Source organism: Musa acuminata, chromosome BXJ3-8 (genome assembly GCF_036884655.1).
Source record: "Musa acuminata AAA Group cultivar baxijiao chromosome BXJ3-8, Cavendish_Baxijiao_AAA, whole genome shotgun sequence".
Classification (NCBI taxonomy): domain Eukaryota; kingdom Viridiplantae; phylum Streptophyta; class Magnoliopsida; order Zingiberales; family Musaceae; genus Musa; species Musa acuminata.
The window spans coordinates 50587522-50598595 of record NC_088356.1 but is presented as its reverse complement, the minus strand read 5'-3'; the positions used below and the strand labels follow the sequence as shown (position 1 = coordinate 50598595).

The window sequence follows — 11074 nt, the reverse complement described above, 5'->3', positions numbered from 1 at the left end:
TTTTTCTTCTAAACTTTTTTGTTAAGAAGAAAAAAATGCTTATTCATTGCTTGTAAACTTTTGTGTGTCAAAAAGTTATATGATACTCTCATCCACTGAGCAACTATAAGATTTGAGTACTATAAAATATTATACTAATATATATAGATATATCTATGGAGAATATATATGTGTATAATAAATTAATACTAATTTATTGATGATTATTGTAAAAATTAATACCTCAATTATGGGCAATCGCTATCTATCTCATTTGTGATCTCTCACTCTCTTATGGGTTCAGCACCATCACTTTCACCCATACTTTCCCTAGCGACTCTAGATGATTGACACACAATCGTCGTCCTTTCCTATCATAACTCCATCCCATCAAGAAGGCTCTATCTGGCCTTCAGTCTCCTCCCTTTCTTCTCATTCTTTTTCGTCATCTCTTTTCTCTTTCCTCTATTCTTCCTCGCTTATCATTTTGTTTCTTTTCTTATTAGAGATATTAGGATCTTATGATAAAAATAAGAAATAAAGGTGACAAAAATGAATGATGTCATACAAAAGACGACAGAGGTTAAATTTATAAGATCTTATGATGGAAGCAAGAGACGAAGGTATAGAGTCTCATTGTGGGAGTAAAGAGCGACATGACCTTTATGCAAGACAAAGGGATCAATAGGTGGAGGGTAACGAAGGAGACGATAAATTTACTTCGACTGTCAAGAGAAAGAGACGAAGAGGTATTTTCGTGAAAGTGATAAAAAAAATAAAATTTGAAAATATTCTTTTAAGATAAAAAATGGCCGTACTATTTTATAAAGGGATGGTTTAGAAAAAAAAAAAAAAAAGGCTTATGGGTGATAGTTCATTACATCATTATAAATGTCATAATGCCAATGAAATAATTGCCTCGTTACGGTAGAGACAGTGATGTTGCGATTTCATGCAGCAACTTTGATGAGGGAATGTTCATTAGTCATTTAATTTGTCTAGGATTAATATGCAAGTGGTCATTAGTCATTTAATTTGTCTAGGATTAATATGCAAGTGGTCATTTATGTTTATTTTGGTAGCATAAACTAATCCATGGGTTTACATGAAAACACGGAAGCCAACAGGACATAATCGTGCCCTAATTTCTAATCTCGCGCCCGATTGGCGTCCTAATTAATTTGGTCCGCGTGCTTTTACGGCCTCCTCGGCGACACCAACTCTTCTCGGTAGCTTCTTTTATTTATTGGTTATATGTACAGAGATTCTTGAACCAGAGGAGAACCCTCCCCCGCCTCCTCAAAACCCTAGCCCCCATCCAGCTGCTTGGCTCCGCCTCTCTTCGCCGGAGGAGCGATCCGTGAGCCATGGACAGATACCAGAAAGTGGAGAAGCCGCGGCCCGAGTCGGCCATCAACGAGAACGAGATCCGAATCACTAGCCAAGGCGTCATCCGCAACTACGTGAGCTACGCAACGAGCCTTCTTCAGGTACGGATCCCTTGTTCTTGGTGATTTTCTTCTTGTCTGATCTCTTCGATTTCACATAGCCGACTGTGCTATTTCGTGACTGGCACTTGAGATTAGTGGCCGGTCGGCAGTGTTATGCGTTTTGAATGTCTTCTCATTTTATTTGTTCTAGTGTTTTATGTTGGTGATGCTTGTTATATTTGGTCTAATCGTGCGGGGCCATTTTCTAAACGCGTAGATTAGAGTCGATGAAGCTTCTGATGTTAGTGAAGGAATGCTCGCATCTTAAGAGCCATTGGAAAATGTCCAATGGTTTTGGGATGATTATTGAGAATTGAAGGTGATTCAACCATGTAACTGATGACGGAAATATATACACAAACTGATTTATCTTAAAATTGTGTATATGATTCTGTTGGATCAGAGGGCTTCTGTTTTATCTTGAAACCTTAAATGTAAATGCCATGAATAGATCTCTTGGATACCTTCAGCAAATATATGACAGGTTCTTTCAATAAGGTAAAGTAAGTATTGTTGTAAAAGATTGCCCATGTTGACTTGGCTGCTAGAACAGGAAAATTATTTCTTTCTTCCTTTTGATCGTTGACTTGTATACTTGCAACCTTCTTTTAGCATTATCTTGTCATTGTTTGTGATATATTTTCAACCAATGTTTTTTTTTTTGTTGGGCATGTTTAGTATCCTCTTCTTTTCTTAAATTTTCTTGTCATAGTGCCATCACTATTTAACAATGAATAATAGATGTGTATAGCCAATCTAGTAGTGTCTGAGAAGTATCTGACTTTCTTATCATAAGAAACACCTAAATCACTCCTAAATCTTAATCAAGCTTCACAGGATTGAGATGGGTTTTGGATTCAGATATGAACATAGGATTTGGATCAATCTGGTAGCCTGATTCAGGTTGTGGTGTCGGACTTGAATTTTTTGAAATGATTAAGAGGACTTCTATTTGACTAGAAGTTGGTTGAGATTGTACTAAGATGTGACCTGCTTATTAGGGTTATTTCCCAATTCACAGGAGAATAGTTCTGTCAAGAAAGAAAAAGAAAGGAGAGAGTAACTAACTGTACTAACTATATTATTTTATAAGAAAAATAGACAAGTCCTAAGCATGCCATTCAAGGCTACTAGTGCCTGCAACTTCTTACCTAATTATCTAGAGTAATCAGTAATCCATAAAATATATCAAATATTGCTGAACTTCTAGCAAGATTTGATAGGAATAATATTAAAGGACATGTTTGATATTGGATCATCCAGTGAAATTGCCTTCAGCAAGGCTAAATGACTGGAAAGGATTACTTAGCTGAACCACAAAGTCAGAAAGCCAAGACCCTTCATGAATCATTTAGATAGGGTTCCACCACTTCCTTCTAAAAGAGAACAGTCGGGAGCAACAACTTCTGTTGTTTATTTATTGCCTAACAAGGCCAATACTGAAAATTTATTATATTGGTTTAACCATCTATGAATTCAGGCTTGTGTTCTTTTGCCAACAAAAAAAAGTAAACTCTTGCCTATAGTTGTTCTTGCATTTATGCTCTGAAAAAGTAGTCTGAAGTGTATAAATTCTTCCTTGCTATGCCATGTGGAGAGTATATGATTTAACAAGGTTCAGGTTGTGATATACGGTTAATTGCTAGATGTTATAATAGTACATTCTTGACATGAGCTTCGGAAGATGCAACTATGATATAGTAGGTTCATATGTTCTCTCCATTCTTACCAGATAAAGTTGTATATACTATGCAACTTTAATCAGAAATGTCATAGTTTTAGATAATTTAAGGTTCAAATAGGCTGATGGTTTATTTGAATGGTAACTATAGACTCATCTGTGTATGCTGTCTGACCATGATTTTTAGGAAAATTACGAAAGTTTCACATACATTAGTTCTTAGTCCGTAAAAATAAAACAATGTACCTAATCAAATGAAAATATAAACATATATCACCTGAGTCTTTCTATCATGGGAAACATCACAACAATATAAGTATTTTTAATGTCTTATAATTATGGTGATGCATATTTCATAAATGGATCTGTAAGAGATTACAAGAACTTAAGAATCAATGTTATACATAAACTGAAGTACGTTTGATTTGTTGGATTTATACTAGCACCCAGATATGCCTACGTTTTCTCTGTGAATTTTGTTACCCATTGAGAGAGGACTCTTGAAAAATATAGTTGGATCTGCTAGGTTACTCTTTTGTTGTTCATAGTTGTGCATTGCCTATAAACTCTTTCTTTGGAAACTGCAATTTTCATAGTATTTTTTTTAATAAAAGGTTCTTCTTGGTTGCTCATAAGGTAGATCACTATTTAACATTGATGACTAGTCGACTTGATGTTTTTTTTTCTTGGTTTAGCATTATGTCTGAATCTGATTATGCTGGTTGTTAACATCTGCTATTGAGTCTAAGCAAGGATAGACTGCCTTAGTGGTATGTTTGCACTGCAATAAAAAAAAAACAAAATAAAATATTTTGTATTATTTTATGTTTTATTCAACAAAATGTGAATTATTTCATTCAGAAAGATATATACTCTATAATTCTATGCGCCTTTTGTCTTATGCTTATTTTCCTATTCGCCACTGGATTTTTTTTCATTTTTTGTTGCTGTTTATTGGTTAAAAAAATTAACTTCACTTTGGTGGCCACGTGTTACTATGCTTCATCCAGGAAAGGCGTGGTAGAGAAATTGTCTTAAAGGCAATGGGACAGGCAATCAGCAAAGCTGTGGCAATTGCTGAAATCATAAAGGTTGGCTTTTAAAACATTTTGTTTCCTTCTTTTTAATTTCTTAAAGTGATATTAGCCATCAGTTCCTATACATTTTGAGTGCAGAAAAGGTTTCCTGGATTATATCAAGATACTGCAATCAGTTCGGTCAGTATCACTGATGTGTGGGAACCTATTGAAGAGGGTCTTGTACCGTTAAGTCTCTTTCTATTTTTGTTGCACATTTGATAAACTTTTATATGATTTTTTAGAGATTTTAGATGACTATCTTTAACTTTTATCTAATACTTTGTGCAGTTTGGAGACGACACGCCATGTTTCAATGATTTCAATATCATTGTCAACCAGAGAGCTAAACAAGAATTCCCCTGGGTACTTGTTTGTTGCTTCTCATGCTGCATTTTGAATATAACCTACTCCATTGTTAGGAAGGTGTTTCACATGTTGAACTAATTACTTTTTCATCATTGATTTTCTTACTTCCGTTGGTAGGTTTCAAGTTCCCTTACATGTCGAGCAGCCAAAGCGCCCGCAGAGATATCAACAGTCCCATCAGTCTCAACAGCAACAGCAGTTTCAACAGCAACAGCAGTTTCAACCAAAACAAGCACAAGGTCAACTTAATGAAGGTATGTGTCTTGGTTTGTAATATATGAAAAATTGACTTTTTAATTTACCTTTTCAATGCTTGTTAAAGATTCATATGTACGAGGACGTGGTAGAGCTAGAGGCAGAGGAAGAGGAAGGGGTTGGGGAAGAGGAGGATACAGTGGGTTTGCTGAATATGACAACAATCAAGGTGGATATGGCAACTACCAAGGAGGATATGGCTATAATCAAGGTGGATATGGATATAACCAAGGCAGATATGGTTATAATCAAGGAGGATATGGTGGATACACTCACGAACATGGTAGGTGGTTTCATATGACATTGCACATTTGCACCTAGAAAAAATGTGTTTAATTTATTTGATGGATTTTTTGCATGATAGATAATGGTGGATGGCACTCTAACTGGGGCCGCGGTGGTGGACGCAGTAGAGGTAGCTGGAACTATCGAGGTATTTTCATCTAGCCATCTCTTATAATGTTTCTGCTTTACAGAGTACTTGTTGTGCACACCTAAAGCTTACTCAACAATTGCAATCTTATTGAGTTATTACTCGTTTGTGCTTGAGTGTATCTAAGATCAACTACTGCACTTGTAAATCTTGTAATTGTATTAGCCATCATGTTACAAGCTTTAAAGTTCTAATGGTAAAGGTGGGTGAGGCAATATCCATCCAGATCTGTTTCCAGAAAGTGGATCAGGATTTCACTGGACAAATGTGTCTATCACGTCTGTGTCTGTATATGGAATCTTCCAGATGTGAAAATGGAAACGGGTTCCTGTCTATCTGAAGATGGACATGACTGGTGCATCGCCAACAAATAATTTAAAGACTAACCCAAACGTCTCAGTAATATCTTTCTATGGAGAAAGAATACTTAGCAAATGTGAAAAGAAAGGAAGGGGAAAAATATGTCCAAGATTAACTAGTCCATGATAGCAATGTTAAAATCTAACTCGTAGTATTTTAGTTATGATTTCTAATATAAAATAATGGATGTTAACAACTCCTTATGTCATTTATATTGAAAAGTTAAAGCAGGACAACTGCTTGTGATGTTTCGTTTGTCATCTGGACTTAATGAATTATTAAAAAAATTGCATTTAATATCCTAACACACACACACACACACACACACACACACATATATATATATATATTACTTGTATTACTTTTATGGTAACTTCTAGATTCTGGCCTGTGATTTGCCTAGGCCTTTGGTCAAATCCTATAATTTGCCTATAATCACCTAGGGCTTTTGCAGAGTTTTGATCCAACTAGCCTCGTCTAAACTTTTAATTAGCCGACTCGAAGATTGTTGAATTAGTACTTCAGTTGATAATAACCATTTGGTAGATTGTTTTGCTTGATCAGTGAAGGTTGGTTAACCAGGGTAGTTGCAGTGCTTAAAGACAATTATTTAGGTTAAAAGGTTGAATCTACATTCTGCTGTCGTATAAAGATACTTATTCCCGATTTTAAGTTACTAACCTGATGGTTCTTGCACTCCATTGCACTCAACTGACGGTTCTTGTTCACCAGCATTGCAGCTGACAGCCTACCTTGTTGAAATAGGAATTTCATTTTAAATTATACTCGAACATCTATTCTTGACTTGGCTAACTCTAAAATGTGACAGGTGGAGGATATGGAGGGAGAGGAGGTGGTGGAAGGGCTGGTGGGAGAGGTTATGGACGTGGACGAGGAAGGTTGGTGGATGGCCCTGGGAGAGGGAACCAAGTCTAGTACCCTGATGGTGGTCTTGGATTACTTCCATGCTAGGTTAATTAATCAGACTTGTTTAGCACTTAAACTACGAGTTGTGGTTATGCAAGAGATGGTAAGAAAAGTGTTCGTATGTTTTCTCAGTTGTATGCTTATGTTGGCTTCCCAAGTTAGATTTTTGTTTCCCATAATTGAATTGTGGAGTTACTAGAGAATTGTGGAGTAATCTGCTCCATTCCTCTTTGTTCATACACTTGCATCAATTCCGGCTATTGTATCTGAAAATTCTGATTCTGCATGGAAAACAAGCATTAGTTTTGCTTCCTCCTCTATCTAATTTGAGCAGATAAGTTTCCCGTCCAAGCTGCACATGCACTATGGATTGTGGAACTCAAGCTGGTTGATTGGTTTAGACATCTGAGAATCGAGTTTCAAGTTTCTGCTATTTTTTTAATTAGCTCATTATTCTTTAGAAAAGTTGTGGCAATGTCTTTTATTAAGTATATGCTGTATCTTAGTTTTGCAAGGGTTAATATGTAATTTTTCTCGAAGTAAATTGACCAACATGGGCATTGATATCAGAAAATGGTACTGACTTGTGGTGCTTGGCAAATGTGTATTGGAAAGGTGGCAGGTGATGTGTCGAGAGTCGCGACGATGATTCGAGATGATTTTATCTGCCCCAACGGAGTCTATAAGGAACTCTGGACACGCAATTAGCCCGCATGGCGCCGGACAGAGTGTGGACGCTTGCGCGTGGTAAATAGAGTCATGGCTCCGAAACATCCTCCCTGGACTTAATCCGAGGTGCGGCAGTGAACCAGGACTGCCTTCCGTCCACATGCGTGCGTCCGGAAGCCCTATAACTGATTCGGAAAGTGGCTTCCGACTTGAAACAGCCTACTGATCTACCTAATCCGATATCGTGACGGAAGGAGAGGGCGGAATGGAAGTTGCCGGCAGCGAGGAGATGTCCTTCCACGTCGTGCATAAGATTCCGGCAGGCGAGGGGCCGTACGTTCGAGCAAAGCATCTCCAGGTACCCAAGAAAACCTTTACTTCTTCTCCTCGGTATCCAAAACAGTAGTTAGATTGACGTATACATTTCTCTCTTCTTCTTTTACGCTTTCAGCAAAATCTTTTGATCCACACACACACATATATAGCGAGAGAGAGAGAGAGAGCTCTAGGTTTGTACGTACTGTAATCTTCATCCGTTGTTTGTCACCGATGCCTTTTCGAAAGACTGGTTTCTTCTTTTGCTAAGGATTTATGCATACATATATGTAGGTGAATAATGTTTTTGAATTTTGTGGGTAAGGTTATTTGTTAAAAATTGGGTTGGAAGCCAAAGTCTTTTCCTTTTTTTTTTCTTTGATTTTTTGGAGAAGTTATGCAGATTCGATTTCAAATAAGTGATTTATTATGTTAGTATTAGTTGAACATTTGTTTACCAAGATCTTGTCATGCCTCATACTCGGATCCTTCTAGTCCGGTTTGTGTTGTATGCATCATCTGGTAATTCTTTCCCTGAAGGATGTATCTATTTCAACGTTTTTTGCCATGCATGTAAATATAGAAGTTGGAGGTAGGAAGACAGAATGTGCATTTTTTGCTAGAGAACTCGCAGATTACTTCTGTTCAAGTTGCATGATTAGAGAAGCTTAAACTGGGCAAAGAAAAATGGGTACAGGAGGACCAAGAGACACACTATCTGCATCTTATATATCTTAAAGTCAATGACACAAATGGGCGCTTCCATATGATTACTAGTTGTTTGAGGATGACCAAAACCATGTAAGTAGAACCTGCACATATGCAGTAGAAGCTCCCTTCTTTCTAATGGGGTGGTAAACATGCATGAACTGGTTCAGCTGGTGGAGAAAGACTTGGAGGGGTCGATCCTGTGGTTTTGGAAGGCCATCAACGAGAGGGACAGGGTGGACAGCGCACTGAAGGACATGGCGGTGGTGATGAAGCAGCAGGACCGGACGGAGGAAGCTGTGGAAGCCATCAAGTCCTTCCGGCACCTCTGCTCTAACCACTCCCAGGATTCCCTTGACAACCTTCTCATCGATCTCTTCAAGGTACCCATCACCAACTTTGCACACCAAGAGAGAGAGAGAGAGAGAGAACACTCCTTCCTTTCTTCTTGTGTGAGATAGATATCGATGGAGCTTTTGGTGGTGGGCAGAAATGTGGGAGAGTGGAGGAGCAGATAGTGATGTTGAAGCAGAAGCTGCGGATGATATACATGGGGAAGGCCTTCAATGGGAAGACGACGAAGACGGCACGCTCCCATGGCAAAAAGTTCCAGGTTTCCATCAAACAAGAGACTGCTCGTCTCCTGGTACTCTCTCTCTCTCTCTCTCTCTCTCTCCTCTATTTCACTGCTACCTTATCCCTGCCTTCCAGTATATATTTGTCGTTTGCGATCGACGGCAGCAGCGGTGAGCCATTGTTAGAATGGGCTTCCGTCGATGGGACCTCGGCTTTGCCTCACGTGCATGATTTCGGTGTCTGTTTCCCGATCCACTTGACAGGGTAACTTAGGATGGGCATACATGCAGCAAGCCAACTACATGGCGGCGGAGGCGGTGTACCGCAAGGCGCAGATGATCGAACCCAATGCCAACAACGGCTGCAACCTCGGCGTCTGCCTCATCAATCAAGGCCGCTACGACGAGGCTCGCTCCATCGTCACCACCGTTCTCGACCTAGGCTTCTCCAGCGCCACCGCTGCTGCCGTCGATCGCAAGGCGCTACAACGGGCGAAGAAGTTGTTGGCCGAGATCGATCACTCGATCTCCGTCTCGGAGATGACGAGGAGGTTAGGGGAGGAAATGCTGCAGAGTTTGGACATCATGGAAGAAGGTTGGACACCCTCCAAGTCCAAGAGGTTGCCGGTCTTCGAGGAGATATCTCCCTTTTGGGACCAGATGGCCTTCTGATGTACACAGCAGCAGGATGTGAAGAAGACACGCCCGGTTAGTAGTAGTATAGAACATCCGTGCTTAATAGCGGTGTTGGGCTCTGATGTTGTAACGTAAGGAAGAAAGGGAGAAGGTCTGAATCTGTGTTCATGGTCGTTTTCTGTCACCTTGCACCAAAGGGATGTGCAATGGAGAACTTGTGGAATCACAAGCAACCATGAATCTGTGTTCATGGTCGTAGACCCACTTAGAGCTCCGCTTCCAGCTGACGAGATCGAGAGGGGAGGCTGAGGCGGCTCACCAAAAGTTCCGCCTCTTAAGGGCAGATGTCGGGTCGGAGTTCGTGTACGAACTCGGCCCAACTCATAAATATAGCACAGATCCATCATATTTAACCCGAACCGGACCCCACGGCTCGACCCCCAAATACGCCATGTTTTAAACCGGGCCGGTCGGTGGAACCGCTCTGAGGCCTCGACCGTAATTGGGCAAATCGGTCAAAGCACAAATTTGATGCAATTTGTATATACCTCCAAAGTTACTTATTTCTGTGTTTTCCCATTACAATTTGTATATAAGTATTATTACACTTAATCTCAATCTAAAATTGACACTAATACTCCTTGAAAAAATATTGATACATATAAGGAATCAAAAAATTGATAAAAATGATTATGGATATTGGAGTACTAATTTTTTATTACTTCTTTCCAAATTGAATAATACTTATATTATTGAATTTTTTGTATAAATTTGACATTAATACTCTAAAAAATAATGATAAATATGAGGCATCAAATAATTTAAATTTTTAGGTGAAACGTAGAGTTTTGAAGCTTATGTGGAGTTGTTTTGTTCAAACATAAGTAGATGGTGAAGATATGAAAATGACAAAATAGATCAATATCCTCAATTTAAACCTTTCAATTTCAAAGTGAATGATGAAGTCAATAAGTCAACTTCCCTCTCATCTATGGCATGTTGATGTAAATGCATTTATTCTTTGTTCTTACTGTAATAATACTTTTTCTTTTCATGAGAATTTCCCAAATACATGCTCATGATTCTTGTATCATATGAATTAGATTTTGGATTAGTATATGAGTCACGGTTTATTCTTCACTAATTAGACCATGAACTAGTTTTAACCTAATCACATTACATCTTTTCTGTAAGGAAGAAAGAGAAAACAATTCTTATTGTTTTCATTGTCATCATAATAAATTCACATTAAGCTTCATCTTCCCATGCACAAGAAAAATGTAATATACTACTAAGTTTGACAATACTATGCGATAAGAATTGTAATTATATGTTTTTATATTTTTTAAGATAAACTATAATTTTTAGTTTAAAAAATGATTAAATCTATGATTCGACGAATCGACTCATTGAGTCAACCAATGATCGGTGATTCGAGACACAAATCGATTTTGATGACCATCGTCTTAGATTTGGATTAGCATTAGAGTTATTTGGATATACTTCCTACACCACTCTTTAACCTTGGTTAAATGAGAGAATAGGTTCATCCCGCTTACCTAAAACAAGTAACCATTGAGCGTGTTTGGGAAACAGATATG

At 38.4% G+C, this 11074-nt stretch overlaps 2 protein-coding genes across 4 annotated transcripts; both read left to right on the top strand.

Annotated features, from left to right (window-relative positions):
• The first annotated feature begins 1168 nt into the window (after positions 1-1168).
• Positions 1169-7323, top strand: LOC103995743 (uncharacterized). 3 transcript variants are annotated; one of them, XR_010498429.1, is made up of 9 exons: positions 1217-1469; positions 4161-4241; positions 4326-4414; positions 4518-4592; positions 4713-4849; positions 4918-5133; positions 5215-5283; positions 6473-6673; positions 7186-7323. XR_010498429.1 is itself a non-coding variant. In XM_009416423.3 (8 exons), exons 1-8 carry the CDS (start codon positions 1347-1349, stop codon positions 6577-6579), a joined length of 897 nt encoding a protein of 298 aa, XP_009414698.1. In that variant the 5' UTR covers positions 1169-1346; the 3' UTR covers positions 6580-6882. The 3 variants fall into 3 exon arrangements, 2 of the variants coding, with proteins under 2 accessions (XP_009414698.1, XP_065017623.1); XM_009416423.3 differs by lacking the exon at positions 7186-7323 and having other exon boundaries at positions 1169-1469; positions 6473-6882; XM_065161551.1 differs by lacking the exon at positions 6473-6673 and having other exon boundaries at positions 1218-1469; positions 7186-7211.
• A 40-nt stretch (positions 7324-7363) lies between these two features.
• On the top strand, positions 7364-9737 carry LOC135644105 (protein SULFUR DEFICIENCY-INDUCED 1-like). Its single transcript, XM_065161552.1, has 4 exons — positions 7364-7597; positions 8433-8645; positions 8753-8908; positions 9102-9737. Exons 1-4 carry the CDS (start codon positions 7505-7507, stop codon positions 9507-9509), a joined length of 870 nt encoding a protein of 289 aa, XP_065017624.1. The 5' UTR covers positions 7364-7504; the 3' UTR covers positions 9510-9737.
• Positions 9738-11074: the final 1337 nt, after the last annotated feature.